Below are 17,112 nucleotides of genomic sequence, written 5' to 3'. Positions count from 1 at the left end.
TCATTTACTCAGTTATCTAATTGGCTTTGCATTCATGAAAATAAATTCTGAACTAAAATCTGTCTCCCAAATGATTTAATGAGAATTATGCAGACAAATATCAGCTAGATGCAAACAAGAAGAGAGAAAGATTGGTTCAAGTTTATTAGCAATGACAAAATACTTAAGAATTTGAGCTTTTTAAAATGTTAACAGTGACAACCTTACAGAAAGAAAATACCTATATCCACAAGTAAATAAATATAGAATTTAATGAGGAACATGCTGCAGGGGGAAAAATTAACTTAAAAATATGACTACAGAAGAATGGTTTATAAAAATAAATGTGGAAAATGATATAAGAGTAATAATAATCAAATTTTTAAGGCTCTTACCTGTGTCTGAAATATAAGCATGAAGTTGTATTAAATCATCAGAAGATACACTTGAAAGGTCATCTAAAGACTTGGGGGAAAGGAGGAAAGAAGAAAAAAATTTTTTGATTTTATAGGAAAAAAGTATTAAAGAATTCCACATCAAATATGCATTACTCACCTTTGCCCCATATAATCTTTATATTATTTGTATCCTCCCCCACCCTCAACAATAATCTTCACTTTTACACCATCAGGAAAAAGAAAAGCCAAGATTAAGAAACTATAATATAAAGTAATTTAGAAATAATCTTAATCAGATTATTTCTTCCTTCACTGCTTATCCATATGCTAAAATTTTGCTACATCTTTTAGTTATTTCAATACATGGCAAGACAAAATGTGGATAAAAATAAGTGGACATATTTTAATTTAATGTTTCAATTTTTTAAAATGTTGAGATATACTATAGCCAACTCTGTATTATTTAAATGCACTTTTGTTAATTTAAAAATAATTTTAGTTAATTTAGATTCTTTATAAAATAAAAATAAAGGTACCTACATCACAGGATTATTGAGGATTAAATGAGAAGACATGTAAAACATTTAGAAGACTGCCTAACCCCAAAATTGTCTACTATTATTATGATTACTTATTAAGTGGGCTGAACTCATAACCCAAGATGGATTTTAAATAATTAATTTTCAAAATTAATTTTACAAACAAAAATTATTATTAATTGATCAAGATCTTTTGAAACTATGGCTTTTGGGTCTAAATTTAAAATTTTTGCTATAAAAAATACATGTAATATGTAATATGTAATATTATATAATTAGTAATAATTTTTGTTTGTATACACACACACACACACACACGCACAGAGTCTCCACACATATATAGAAAATAAAATAATCACATAATAAAGACAGACTGTACAGAAAAGAGTTAACAAAGCAAGCTTGAAACTGTGTGAGACTGCTTGCAATCTTGGCCCTTGGATGGCATTTGGGAATTCGATTTAGGGAAGGTTCCTGCCATTCCCTACCTGCTAAGAGTGGTTCACACTGCCTGAGTTGTTTATACAAGGATGTGGTTTATCCTGAACACCTGCTTTCCTTCTGGATATCTGGAATTCTGGCATATGCTAGTCAGAATGTGGGTATATGACCTGCCTCCAATAAAAACCCTAGGCACTTAAGTTTGGTAGCTTTCCTAGTGGCAGCATTTCACCTGTGCTGTCACATTCATCATTTATCATAGGGGAATTAAGTTTGTCCCATGGGATTTCCATGGGAGAGGATACTTGGAAATTTGTGCTGAGTTTACTCTGGGCTTTACTCCATGCAACTTTTCCCTTTGCTGATTTTCCTTTATTTCCTTTCGCTATAATAAATCCTAGCCATAAGTATGACTATGTCATGGTCTGTGACACCTTTTAGTAAATCACTGATCAGAGGAGTGGTGTTGGAGACCTCTGACACAGAAAAATTATATGATTCTGACATATTTTACACTTTAATAACCATATTAACTGAATGAACTTTGAAGTCCTAATTTGATATTACCAATTATTACTAAAAGAGTCATCTAAATGATTAGAATGCAGCCATACTGATGACATAAAACCATTTAAATTAAGGCAATTGCACTCTAAGATAGCCAAAAAAATGTATCTACTAAAGACTGATCATTAAGAGAAGCAAATGTGATAAATCCATACAGATATCACTACACTCCTCTGGTCAAGTCAAGTGGGAGGATCATCAAAATAAATCAGGTCTAGTTCAGCTTCACCACTGATACCATAAGAGACTTTAGCCATATCAACTATTCTCTCCTGAATCTAGTTTTCTCAATAATACATTGCCAACTCTAAACTCTATCAAGATAGAATATGAATGAAAATATTTTTTAAAGAAACAGAATTTATTTTTAAGTGCTCATATGACCTGTAATAAAATATTGCAGTAGAAATAGCATAATTTTTGCTTTAATATTACCCTTTCATGAAAGAGAGAAGATGCAGAGGAAATTGAGTATTCTACAAAGTTTATATTATCTACGCTGATTTTCAAATTACAAACCAGCACAGGGAACATAAAACAACCAAGTTTTCATCCTGGCTGGTGTGGCTCAGGGAAAAGAGTGTTAGCCTGCACACCTAAGGGTCCCAGTTTGATTCCTGGTCAAAGGCACATTTCTGGGTTGCAGGTTCCATCCCCAACCTGGTCCTCGCATGGGCAGAGGGCAACCAATCCATGTGTCTCTCTCACAACGATGCTTCTCCTTCCTTCCCTTTCTCCTGCCCTCCCTCCTATTCCTCCCTTCCACTCTCTTTAAAACCAACCAAAGGTTTTGTTATCATACACTGGAAAGTTATTCTAATTTAGAGACCCAGTGCATGAAATTCGTGCACGGGGAGGGGGGAACAAGGGGTGTCCCTCGGCACAGCCTGCACCCTCTCCAATCTGGGACCCCTAACAGGCAATCAGACATTCCTCTCACAATCCAGGACTGCTGGTTCTCAACCACTGGCCTGCCTGCCTGATTGCCCCTAACTGCTTCTGCCTGCCAGCCTGATCACCCCCTAATTACTCCCCTGCCAACCTGATTGCCCCTAACTGCCCTCTCTTGCCAGCCCGGTCACCCCTAACTGCCCTCCTCTGCAAGCCTGGTCGCCTCTAACTGTCCTCCCTGCAGGACTGGTCACCCCTAACTGCCCTCCCCTGCAGGCCTGGTCTCCCCCAACTGCCTTCCTCTGCTGGCTTGGTCACCCACAACTGCCCTCCTCTGCAGCCATCTTGTGGTGGCCATCTGTGTCCACATGGGGACAGGCATCTTTGGCGACATGGGGGTGGCCATCTTGTGCCTTGCAGTGATTGCCAATTTGCATATTACTCTTTTATTAGAGAGGATAATGAAAATTATTCTAACATCTTCTTACTGCTCTAGGAGCTATTTCTTTTTGTTTTAAGGGTATAGAATATAACAAATAAATGATGATACTAAATGATTTAGGAAAACATTTTAAATGTTACAAAATATCTGACATAACACTAAATGATTTGCTGTAATATTTTGTTAAAGGTTATACTTTGTATGGTAATAGAGCAGTTATTCAGTGAGGTTATTTTAGAAATATGTGTATGGAATAGACAACATAAGATAATGGACCTGTAAACCACTTACCTATTGCAAAAAGTCTGAGAGGAAGTTATGTAGATGGAAGGAAAAACCAAGCAAACAATATCGTGGGACACCCTGCAAGCTCTGGACTAAAACTTCAGAGAACACTAATATTTTACCGTTATATTAGTATTTTATGAAATAAGTTATTCAATGGAAATACTATAAAGGAACTGAAATGTTCATTACTTCACAGCTCACCTTATATAACATGAAACATCAATGACATCTTATATGTTAAAAACCTGTCATTCTTAAATCTATAATCATAGAGTAGTTGCCTAATTCATTATAAAACTCTATACAATTAAAAAAAATCACAACCACCTGAATTTGTTATAGTAAAGATATTAAGAAATATCAAGAAGTTTTCAGGTATCCCTACTAGTTTTATATTTCTTTTCTAAATACAAAAGAAGAAAAACAAATTCCAATGTAAATTATTTATCAATATATGTCACAAATTTACTATCTTTGTACTAAGCACAGTAATTTAAAAATACTAAATGAAAATGTTTTATTTTAAAATTCTAATTCACAGATATCTTATAGCCATGTTTAACATTTCTTTAAAAGAACAACTTTTTATAACACTAACGGATGATTTGGGGCTTCTAAATATATTATTCATTTTCATAGCTTAAAGCTCATATTATTTTCAAGCCACCTTAATAATTAAGTACCCATAACAGTACGTACCAAATTTATGCTTCCTGTAGGAGACCCATTAAAAGATTCTGTGGGAAAGAAAATTCAGCTTAGAATACAGTAAAAGACTTTGAAACTGTTGCTTTATCTAAGGTTCAAACACCAAAAATGAAAGTCAGCCAAGTCGAGACATAACAGAAGAAAGAAAACTGTCATACACTATTCCCAAACACCTGTTACCTTAAGGCCCAGGATTTCCCCAGCCAGGAATTTCAGTGGGGGGGGAGGGTGGGAAAAAAAAAAAAAAATATATATATATATATATATGTGTGTGTGTGTGTGTGTGTGTATGTATATGTGTGTGTGTGTGTGTGTGTGTGTGTGTGTGTGTATATATATGTTGGTGGGGCAAAAATAGGTTTATAATTGTTCATATTGAAGATAATACAATAATAATAATGTAAAAGTAAACTTTTGTGTATTCACAACTATAAACCTACTTCTGCCCCAATCTGTATGTACCTAAGTTGCCTACACACACAAAGGCATTTATGTATAGAGAGAACAACTATTAAATTATTTATCCTCATAGTGTATCAAGTTGTCTAATACAATATAAACATGAGGAAAATACAGCAGACAGTGTTCAATATGTGGGAAGTATTTTGTTATTTCTGTTTCTTAATCTGTTTCACTGGATTAAGAAATGTTACAAATAAAATTATTCTTTAGTGTGAAAAACAGTGATTTTTAACATATCTTTAATTATACTTTTTCTTGGTAGATTTGGTTCAAAAACATTGTAAGTCTAGATTTTTAAATCACTGTAAGTAATAAGACAAATATATGTAAAACTCCATATGCAATGCTACTTAATTAAAAAGCAACTAAAATTATTTTTTAAAATGTTAGAAAATAAGTCAATTACCGTATTTTCCGGCGTATAAGACGACACTGTGTTCTAGTAAAAAGCCTGCTCAGATTGGCCAGAGTCAGAGAGGCGGTCTGTTAAAAAAAGAACTGGTGTTGCCTTGGAAGTGGGGGGCAGTCTTATACAGCGAATATAGGCCTAAACCTATGTTTTAACTTGTAAAATTAGGGGGTCGTCTTATACGTCAGAAAATACGGTATACTTTATGAAAATTAACCCTTTGCACACCATAAGCGTCATCTATACTCATAAGCGGCAAACCTTCCCCCAACACACCATGCTCATCTATAGCTACAAACCTCATGTAACAACTCTGGTCGCCCAATTTTAAAATCAGACTTGTTAGTGACATCTCTAGGTTTGTAAAGAAAATTACGGTAACTTAAATCCGTAAATATTCCAGCGCATATGGAAGATATTCCAATATTGATATATAGAGTATATGTATACTCAGACACATGAGAGATAAATAGTGTGACACTTGAGATTTCTTTTGTTCATTTTGACACTTGAAATTTGTGCTATCATGAATTTCATCCTAAAATGGTAAACAGGGTGTGCATTCTTCATTATTATTTTTTATTTTTTTTTATTTTTACAGATTTCGACTTTGGAGCATCAACAAAATTTAGTGTTTTTGAGGCTTTTCGTGTCGATTTATTTTTATTTTGAGTTTGCTTTTGTTGATATGTCCATAGAACTGAAAGTTATTATTTTGTTATTGACTTTATCACTGTAATATATCATATTGTGCAAGTAAAATTCAATCCCCATAAATGGCATCAGATGAAGAAATAATCGAACCAAGCACTTCGCAAGAAGAAAATGCCATCCTTTATTCAACTCCAGAGTCAGATGGTGTTTTTTAATTAAATTCAAAATATTGTGGTGTGTGGGGATGGTTTCCGTTTTGGATGTGTGGCAGCTAACTAATTAATGTCTTTCGCCTCAGGCTTTACCTACATCGTAGCAAATTAAGTCACCAAATAAACATCTGGTAAAAAAAAATATTCATTTGCAGTTTAAAGTTAATATGTATGGCTTCTAGCACTTCAAGAGATTATGAATTTGGATCTCTAAAGAGATCTTAAAAACAAATTTCTATTAATTTGAGAACAGTAGCTAAAAATTCAGAATGTATAATATACACCAAGTGTGAGTACACTTGAATTTAAAAATCAGAAAATAAATTTGAAACAAAAAATTTGGGGAAGGCCTATTTTTTATTAAATAATCTTATAAAGACAATAAAATGTAAGCATTATTATTTGAAAAAGTTGTAATTGCCTAAAATCTAAACATTGACAAGGACAATACACCTAACAGCTTTTATTATTTTATTTTATTTTATTTTATTTTATATTTTATTTTATTATTTTATTATTTTATTTTATTATTTTATTTTATTTATTTTATTATTTATTTTATTTTATATTTTATTTTATATTTTATTTATTTTATTTATTTTATTTATTATTTTATTTATTATTTTATTTTATTTTATTTTATTCATTCTTTTAAATCCCCACCCCAGGATATGTTTATTTTAGAGAGGATGAAAGGAGAGAGAAAAGAAACATTAAAATGAGAAACATCAATCAGTTATCCCACTGTGTACAAGTCTAGACCAGGATGGAACCCAAAATCTAGACCAGTTATGTACCCTAACTGGGAATTGAACCTGCAACCAACTGAGCCACACCAGCCAGGGTCTGACAGCTATTTTTAATAATATTTTATATTATACACACTATTTCACACGCTTTTTTCAAATGATTTCAAAAGAAAAGGGAGAGTCAATTTCTTTGTGATAAAATATATAAAAACTCATTAAATTAGGGCACAGAATGTTAAAAAGCAATGTCTAGAAAAACAAAAGATACATATGTATACAATTCCAACTACAATCAATGATTCCAATGCAAGGGATTACTCAATAACTGATGTATAAGAGAAGTACACTTACTTCAGGTTAAAACCAGTTGCAGAAAACTTTTAAAAAATATACTTTATGTCTTAAGACTTAAGTAAACACTACAGCATTGAAAACTACTCTCATAGGATATATTGTTACTATCATCGCTTTAAATGACAGAATTATGATACAAGTGATCTCCCTTTATTCTGAGTAATATAATATGCATGTCACAATGGTAAGAAATTTCTAAAGCACATAAAATTAAAATACTTATAGAAATCCTCTCTGGAAGCAGAGTTGTTACTGCACATTTCACAGCAGCTCTATAAAAGATTTTCCCAACATACACTAAATACAAATATATCCCCAATAAACCTGAGGTAAACTGAATTTTACTATTCAGCTCCCATCGAAGTACTCCTTAAAAAAATGAAATAAAATAATAAAACCTTTCTGGCTGGGGCCAGCGCAGTTCCGTGGTTAGAGTGGCAGCTGCTCAGGGAGGGTCGTGGGTTTGATTCCTGGTCAAGGGTGCATACCTGGGTTGTAGGTTTGATACTTGTCCCCGGTCAGAGAATGTGTGGGAGGCAACCAATCGATGTGTCTCTCTCAAATCAATGTTTCTCTCTCTCTTCCCCCTAAACCCCATTTACTCTGTCTGGTTAAAAAATAAATAAATAATAATAAGAAGAAAATATCTTCATTCCTTGGGTGAGAATTAAAAAAAAGAAAACTTCCTTAACTATGCAACCAAATTCAGTTAAATATTATTCTAATTTTACAAATAAGACAAGAGTAGCAAATTAAAAACCCAAGATATCGGATCAGTAATTAAGATAAAAGATTTTAAAACTCAAATGCAAATATCTATAAATAAATTTCTTAGATTACTTGAAAAGTAAAATCTCACTAATATAGGACACCATATGGTCCTATTCATAAACCTATTATTAAGTAAAGGGTTATAATTAAAGTACTCACTTAAACTATTACTTAGTCAAATCTTTCCCATTTACTTTTTATTTACATTATTTATTTGCTTAGAACATAGCAGAAAGTTTATCAAACCCTCGATATTTAACCATAGTTTAGCAAGAATTTCTGAACTGGATCACAAGTGAAATAGACACTGCAGCCTAAGAATCTGGAACCTTGTGCTCTAAGGGCTGCCTCTCCCACTATTAGTAAATAACTGATTGTTTACTACCAATAAAAATTGACACGTATTTTAGTTTATAAATAATTTTTATTTGCATAATTCCATTTAAATCTGATAATGTCAGATGTAAGATAATTATTTTGAGAAGACTGTTAATCCAGACTCACAATTTAGAAAAATTAGGCTTAAAGAAATTGTTTAGCCAAGATCACACAGATAATAAGTAGCAGTACAGGATTAAATATAAATACTCTGATTCTTACAATCTGCTTTTCTAACTGTACCAAGCTGATAGTAACCTAATTTGAAAAAACTATAAGAATACAATAAACGACTGCTATAGCTTTTCTAGCTTGTACTATACACAAGTTGGAAAAACAGTATAATTAAAGAGAAAAAAACTGTATTTTTTAAAATAAAGTTTTACAGTTTATGGTATACTCTAGAATCATTACTTCTATTTCTCATTTAATCTTCTCACTAACCTGTTACATCTTAGTCATAAGTATTATTTATCATAAAAGTATTTGCATGAAAGAACTAAAAAAAAAAAAAAAAAAAAAATTTTAAGAATTCAAGGCTAGCCCTAACCAGTTTAGCTCAGTGGATAGAGCATCAGCCTGAGAGCTCAAGGGTCCCAGGTTCCATTCTGGTCAAGGGCATGTACCTTGGTTGCGGGCACGTACCCAATAGGGAGTGTGCAAGAGACAGCTGATCGATATTTCTCTCATCAATGTTTCTAACTATCCCTTTCCCTTCAAAATAAATATATAATTTATATGTAAATATATATATAATATATATATTATATATTAAAATGTGTAGCTAGAAGCCTTGAATTCTTTTATATATAATATATATAAATTCTTTTATATAATAAAAGAATTCAAGGCTTCTAGCTACACATTTTAATATTTTGTTATATTTTCAACATTTTAATTTAGTATGGTAACTAAATATTGTCACTTATTTGTAGTTTTTTAAATATATTACAATTTATATTGGGACTTCAAGAAAATTTATATTGTCTGTCATTTATTTAGTAGAATATATAGGAATACAATCCTAACCAGTTTGGCTCAGTGGATAGAGCATCAGCTAGTGAACTGAAGGGTCCAGGTTTTGATTCCATTCAAGAGCATGTACCCCAGTTGCATGCTCTATCACTGGTCCTGGTCGGGGAGCATGCAGGAGGCAATCAATGTGATGCTCTCACATCAACGTTTCCCTCTCTATATCACTCCCCATCCCTCCCATTATCTCTAAAAGTCAATGGAAACATATCCTCGGGTAAAGATTAACAACAACAAAGAATATATAGAAATACATACACACATAAATGCACAATGTGTGCCACATACCTCCATCACCATCATCTGATCCTCTGAAACTAGGATCTTTTAACATGTCCAGTTCAGCTAACATGCGCACATAAAGTGCATTCTGTCTGAAGGAAGGATAAAATCTTTCATCTCGTAGCATCAGTTCATACACCTATTGAATAAATGAAGATATTCAATCATTAACAAAGAAAATGGTCTTCTGTAATGAATCATAGGCTCCATATTTACAAGAAGTTGTCACAATTAATGATTCCTCTGGTCTATCAGGACTGAAATTGCATTGAAAAGGGTCTCACTATAACATATGTCATATGATAGGAGATTATACATAACTAGAGGTCCAATGCTCAAAATTCGTGCAAGGGGCTCTACCCTCGCAGCCCCAGCTTTATCAGGAAGGCTGTCTGGAAAGATATCTGGTCTAATTAGCATATTACACATTTATGATTATAGAAGACAAGAGGCTGGGTGCACGAAAATTTGTGCACTCAGGGGGGTCCCTCAGCCCAGCCTGCACCCTCTCACAATCTGGGACTCCTCAGGTAGGGTCCCTAAGCCTACCCTGAGATCAGGGCCTATCAGGGCTTTCCTTCCCTGGGCTGCAGGCAGCTGGCTCCAATCCAGCCACTGCAACTGCTAGCCACCTGTGCAGCAATGTCCCCATCCCAGCCACCAGTGGCCTCCATCTGCAGGTGACAGGCTGGGATGCAATGGCTTGGCTAGCTTGGACCTCCCTTTCTTTGATTGGGGGCAGGGTCAGCCCTGCGAGTGGCCATCTGCCTACCTGATTGCACCTAACCACTCTGCCTGCCTGCCTTATTATCCCTAACTGCCTGCTTGGGGGCAGGGCCAGCCCAGCAAGGGGCTATCTGCTTACCTGATCACCCCTGACCGCTGGCCTGCCTACCTGATCTCCCCTAACCACTCTGCCTACCTGCCTGATTGCCCCTAACTGCTTTCTTAGGGAGGGGGACAGGGGGAACCAGCCCAGTGAGGGGTCGTCTGCCTACCTGATCTTCCCTAACTGCTTGATTGCCTACCTGATCACCCCTGACCATTGGTCTGCCTGCCTGATCACCCCTAACCTCTCTATCTGCCTGCCTGATTGCCCCTTACCACTTGCTTGGGGGAGAGGCCAGCACTGCCTTCCAGTTGGTCAGCCTCCATTAGTTACGACCCAAGGTTTTTATATATTAGGACTAGAGGCCCAGTGCATGAAAATTCATGCATTGGATGGAGCTGGGGGGCTGAAAGGACTGGGGGACTCTGGAAGCAGGCCCCTAGTGGGGCTGAGGGGACTGCACGCTGCCATCTTGGGGCTGCAGGTACCGCCATCTTTGAGGAAGTGACAGTCAATTAGCATATTCCCTCCTTATTGGCTGTGGGCTCTGCCATCTTTGTGAGAGTGTAACAGTCAATTAGCACATTCCTTCTTTATTAGATAGCATGTTCTAGGAAGTGGTATTCTCTAAGAAATAAGTCCACCCTAAGACTCAAACACATTCAAATCAATTTGAGTGATGTTATTTATTTACATCAATTCATGAAATTCTAAGATTGTATATCTGGCTCTGCAGTCAGACTGATATAAAACAGCTTAAAATAAGCATTTCCCTCCCTTGTTAAATATATAAACTAGCAAAGTGGCCCACCTTTTTTGTAATTGAGAAATATCATTAGTTTCCCCTCTCTTTTTTTTTAAATCCTGAGGACACACGTAGAGAGAGGAAGGAAGAGACAGAAAGAGAAACATTGATGTGAAAAAGAAAGCATGAGTTGACTGCCTTCAGTGAATGCCCTGACTCCGAACTGAACCTACAAGTCGGGTACATGCCCAGACCAGGATCAAACAGGCAACTTAGGAACCTGGGATGATGCTCCAATCAACTGAGCCACTCCAGCCAAGCAACTTTTTACAATTTTCAAACGTTTTTTAAAAACAAATTATATGCATGTGGAAATATACATATTTTTCAAAAAGATCTAATAATGAATGTTGTATATAATACCTTTCTTTGAATGTCATCAAAGATTTCAGGAGTTGGATCTTCATGATTCAAAGTATCTGCTAATTTTGCTACCAAATAATCATCAACAGTAACCCGTGGAGATGCCTAACAAACAGAAAAATTACAGTAATAATTATCTTTGGAATTCCTAAGTACAATTTAAACCTTAATATTATTGACAGTAACTGCAGAAAATGCTTGGTTTATAAATGATACCTTGATGTTTAAGAAGTCTGATATAAGAGCTAGAATTTCCTTGTCATCATGTAATATAGTAGCCTGGTAGACAAACATTTACTCAATCTGCAAAATGGAAATACTACTACATAAAGTTGTTATAAGGATTAAAAGAAATTTATGTAAACTATACAAATACAATAACTGGCACATAGGAAATACTTTCATTAGGAGTTGGTTTTGAACATTCAGTAGTCCTGGGTGTGTATTTACTACAACTGCCAAAACAATAATTTGTTACTTACCACTTAACAATAGAAACAATCCTTTTGAATGCCCTTTAAAAGAGACTACCTTTATCCTAAAGTTGGTTTTTTAACACTGCAGCAAAGTTCCACTGATATAAGAGAAAATTTACCTGAAAAGTTAATGTTCCAACAACTTCCAAAATCTGATGTTCAATGTGAAAAATTACTTTACTGAAAGAAAAAAATTCTGAAATCTAGGAATATGGTCATTTTTATGATGTCAACTTTAAAGTTTTAGTTCTGAAGGCTCCTGAAATCAAGTGATCAGGATGTTAACTCTTAGAAAACTAGCAAAATAATGCATTGTATAAATAATCTCTCCATGCTATCCAATAAAGTATCAAAGGCATAGAATGAATAAATCAAGAAAAGGGATAAAAGAAAAAGTATACAGCAGGATATAAATGTGTAGAAAAAGGACTTACAAAGGACTTATAGAACTTAAAATGCTCCCTTGTTGATTCAAAATTATGTTAGGAAATCCAAGCAGATTATATGGTGGTTTTCATTTTTTGGGGAGAGAAAGGTGCTTATCTGTTGTTTGTGTATAGGAGGGTGTGGTGTAGTGTGTGTGTATATGTTTTCCCCTGAAACAGGAATAGAAGAGCCAAACAACTTTGAGTATGTGACAAAGATTAGAGAAGAACATGATGTTAGTTGGTTCTGTCCTTTCATTTATGCTCTAAGCTCACTAAACTCAGTTTCTACAATAGAAAATAGAGGCAAATTTAAAAATAACATTTTATATTTATTTAATTTTTCCTATCAATCTGGTACACAGAATTGGATTAAGGCTCCCTGGTATAGGGTGACCAACACTTCTGGAGAGCTATCATAGGTCACAACTTATCAGACTGCCCGACTCAGAAAAGTAATACAAAAGAAATAAGTTTACACATTTATTACTGCCTTAATAATACAAAAGTGATTGTTTTCCAAAATTATCTATTAATCTGTATTCTTTACTTTTTTATTACACAAATGTGGTTATTTAAACAAAATAACAGGACTAGTAAACAATGGCAATTAGTAACTAATGGGACTAATACAAGTATTATTAAAAATATATAATAATGTATTTGTTTCTGTCCTCTGATACAGCAATTAATTTTAACTTTTTAAGCATTAGATATTTAAATATTATAGGCTCATTATTGTGCGGTCTTAATATACATAAATGTGATTTTAAAAGATTATACATATAATAGGCTATTATCTATATTTAATTTTAAAAGTTATTTTTCATGGGAGCTGAGGACAAATACCTTAAACCAATAAAGAAAATTTTTTTTAAAAGTTACTTTTCTTTTTATTCCATGAACCCATTGGATATTTTTACTTTGTGTGTTTCTCTTTTTAGTAAGACTTTTCTGATTTGCGTGCAGCCTTTAAAAAATCCTTTTCTTTTACATAGTGGTAAAACAGCACAGCACAAACAAATGTAAAATTCACTTTGACGTTCAGCTCTAATCTTAAGCGTACATCACACTTATTTCTCTTACCAATTTAACAATTCTATCCTATTATTCTATCAATTAATGAGACTGAATACTGAAGTCTTAAACTATTATTGCTAAATTATCTATTTCTCTCTTCAATTCTGTCAGGTTTGTTTTGTGGTGGGGTTTTTTTTTTTTCTCCATGAATGTGGGGGTTTTTATGTTTCTGATTGTTTTATCACCCTGATCAATTAACCCTTTTATTATAAAACTAGTGATCCAGGGCACAATGAAAGGAAATTAATTAAAAGATGGCCAGAAGGGCAGGACTGAGCTAGACAGGCCAGACACACCCTGGAGCCAACCTTCCTCAATCCCTCCTAGCCAGCCACACTTGGGGTAGTGCTGTGGCTGGAAGGGCGTCTGTGGAGTGAGCGAGTTCTCTCCGGCAGATGGGGTCCCTCAGCCTGACCTGTGAGGACTGGGCCTTAACTGGCTCTCCCACATCCCCCCCCAAGAGGTCCCAGAGTGCAAGAGGGCATTCTACAAAGTTGCTGTTTGCAAATTCAAGAGTGCAGTAAACCAGATTTGGGACTCACAGCCAAAGGTAGAACTGTGCAACCCTGCGAGGAACTGGGCTCCCTCCTCTCACCCAAGAACCGCTGCTGCCAAGTCACTGCAGCTTGGCAGCTCCTGCGTTGAGCATCTGCCTTCTGATGTTCAGTGCACATCATAGCTACCAGTCAGATAGACACTTTTTATATTAGCCTTTAATATTTACACACACACACACACATTAGAGGCCCTGGGGTCCTTGGCCTGGCCTGTGAGATGAGGCTGAAACTGGCTCTCCGACATCCCCCCCGATGGGTTCAGGATTGAGAGTGGGAGCAGGTCAGGCTGAGGGACCCCAGTGATGCACTATTGGGGCCAGGGAGGAACCGCAAGAGGGCTCCAGGGCATGTCTGGCCTGTTTCACCCAGTCCCAATCAGCCAGACGCCAGCAGCAAGCTAACCTACCAGTCAAGCGTCTCCCCCAATGGTCAGTGTGCATTACAGTGACTTGTCGAACCAATTGTCGGACACTTAACATATTCAGCTTTTATTATATAGGATGTCCCTCTTTTCTCATTAACAACTTTTGTCTTAAAAGTCTATTGTCTACACTAAAATCTATTAGCATAGTCATTCCTGCTCTGTTTTACTTACTGTTTGCATAATTTACCTTTATCATTCTTTACTTTCAACTATTGTCTTTGAATCTAAAGTGTGTGTAGCTTTATCATTTGTATTTTCATGACGTTAGCCAAATTAATTCAATTTCCTAAACATTAGTTTCTTCCTTTCAAAATGATAATATACACAATAAGACTCTGATCAGGATTAAATGAGACAATATTAGTGAAAAAGTTGTGCCTAGCATAAGTAATGGATATTTATAAGTACTATAAAAATTACTACTATTATTTTAAAATATTTTTTTATTGATTTCAGAGAGGAAGGGAAGAGGGAGATAAAACATCAATGATGACAGGGAATCATTGATTGGCTGCCTCTTGCATGTCTCCCACTAGGGATCAAGCACAAACCTAGACATGTGCCTTTAACCAAAATTAAACCCATGACCATTCAGTCTGCAGACCAAAACTCTATCCATTAGCCAACCCAGGTAAGGCTATAAAAATTATTATTATTAATGATACTGCCAAAGAAGATAAGAACACATTAACCAAAATACATCCTCACCTTTTCTGATAAATACTGTTCATAAATTCCAACAGCAGCTGCTCTTAAAAGACCTTTGGTTTGGTTGGTTTGATGTTTTCCATCTTTCTGACGGCTTAATAAAACTTGTAGTTGTTGTTGGGCTGTAACCCGGTACCCTTCCACTGTCATCCAGAAGAAGAGATGTGCTTGACCTCCAGTTTGCTGCATGTAATCTGCCAAATAAAATCCATACATAGATATTAGTGTCACACATTTCTGGGTGCACGTAGCTGTATCATAAGATAAAAAGATTAAAGTTTCAAATACTCAAAACTGGGCATTTTAAAAGGTATAAAAAGTGTTTGAGGTGAAAATATAGTTATATCATGAATTAGTTAAGCTAAAAAAGACCAGTTATGTAGGAAACATAAATAAAAGCACATTTTTTAAAAAACGTATTTTTTATAATAAAATCTCTAGTGGATAAAAGAGCTACAAAAAGTTTCAGCAGAAATAAACCATTTTGCTAGCATTCAGCTTTTGTTCTCAATAAACATTATTATCATAATATGTATTAATGTTTATGTAAATATTAAAGATAAAAATTAAACTTTTCAACACAATCATGTATCTATAATTTTTATCATGAAAATTAAGAATCAGGAAGTTGTGCTAAAAATGTTCTCCAAATAAAAGGAATTATGATGTAATTGTAATAAAATTCCCACCCCATTCACACACAAAAATGATACAAACAAGTTATATACGCCACGTATGTATATACTCCTCATAAAATACTCTTCTTCAAATAATTTAAATTCATAGTAGACTTTTCCAAGGTTTATTTTAAAAGCAGTTTAGCAAATGCACATCAGAGTTATAATAAGCATTTGTTTCTTCAAAACAAAAAAAATCTCTTCCTCTATGTTTTCCAATGAAAAAAAATGAACATTTCAGAGAATAAGAGAAAGAGATGAGACAGATTTGGCATGCTTAATACTGAGTACTTAAAATTTAATAATAGTTACAATTATTAAAAATGTCAAGGGTTATTTTATTTTCATAAAATAGATTTACCTACCCATAAAAAATTGTAGTGCAACATTGTCTACAAGGATGCTGGCCAGAGGGACTGTGCAAAGTTTCCCAAAGTTTGCTGCCAGTTTCACAGTATTTATTTCCTACAGATAAAAGGGGATGCAGGTTAATATTTCATTTATTCATTCATTAGGTTAAAGATCTTTATATAGGAGTAAAAAATCAAATTATAAATTAAAATGGAATAAAAATAAAGTTTTTCCCTTCTCATATACATGAGTTCCCAATAAAATAGCCTTGGCTCAGTGAATATTATTGTATTTTCAGAGTTGCTTAGTAAATATATATTAAATATGATAAACATTCATTTCTCCCAACACAAATTCTAAATTACTGTGTTTTCAATTCTCTTCCCCCCCTTCATACTCCAAATGAAAATGGGTATTTTAGAGGCTCAAGGGGATGTTTAGAATGCTTAATATGTCCAAGAATAAACAAATCCCAGCATTTTTAAGTATAGATTGAAGTCTATCTAATGGGAAAACAGAAAATGTTCCTAAAAGAATAATTTTGTTCCCAAGAGAGTAAAATCTCTATAAAGTATTTTATAGAAATATAAATGCAGAAAATGTATTTTCCCTCAGACTATGTAAACAATAAATTATGTATGCTTTTCAGTTATAAAAGCATAACTACATACATGTAAAACGTAAGAAAAAAAAGGGTTCAAAATCTACATGTCAAGCACTATGCTAGGTACATTACACGTATTACTTCATTTAATTTCCACAGCAATTCTATTGGATTAAGTACCACCAAAGCCATCCTATATAATATAAGTCTAATATGCAAAATGATCCCTCAACCTAGAGTTCAACTGGGAGTTCAAT

At 34.4% G+C, this 17,112-nt stretch overlaps 1 protein-coding gene across 11 annotated transcripts in view; it reads right to left on the bottom strand.

The window, feature by feature from the left end:
• SNX13 (sorting nexin 13) overlaps window positions 1-17,112 on the bottom strand; it is a 93,165-nt gene that overhangs the window by 25,564 nt on the left and 50,489 nt on the right. For all 11 annotated transcript variants that reach the window (XR_006740928.1, XM_036429250.2, XM_036429252.2 and 8 more), the window contains 6 exons: window positions 16,266-16,365; window positions 15,224-15,417; window positions 11,554-11,658; window positions 9,563-9,695; window positions 4,245-4,282; window positions 375-444 (listed from right to left, as the gene is read on the bottom strand). Coding sequence is in view for 10 of the 11 variants with exons in the window: in XM_036429250.2 (XP_036285143.1) it covers window positions 375-444; window positions 4,245-4,282; window positions 9,563-9,695; window positions 11,554-11,658; window positions 15,224-15,417; window positions 16,266-16,365 (640 nt within the window). In the remaining variant the exon portion in view is untranslated. The remainder of the gene's footprint in view (window positions 1-374; window positions 445-4,244; window positions 4,283-9,562; window positions 9,696-11,553; window positions 11,659-15,223; window positions 15,418-16,265; window positions 16,366-17,112) is intronic.

The sequence above is a fragment of the Pipistrellus kuhlii genome, unplaced genomic scaffold, assembly GCF_014108245.1.
Source record: "Pipistrellus kuhlii isolate mPipKuh1 unplaced genomic scaffold, mPipKuh1.p scaffold_m20_p_10, whole genome shotgun sequence".
In the NCBI taxonomy this organism is placed as follows: Eukaryota; Metazoa; Chordata; class Mammalia; order Chiroptera; family Vespertilionidae; genus Pipistrellus; species Pipistrellus kuhlii.
This window is presented reverse-complemented; position numbering and strand designations above follow the sequence as displayed.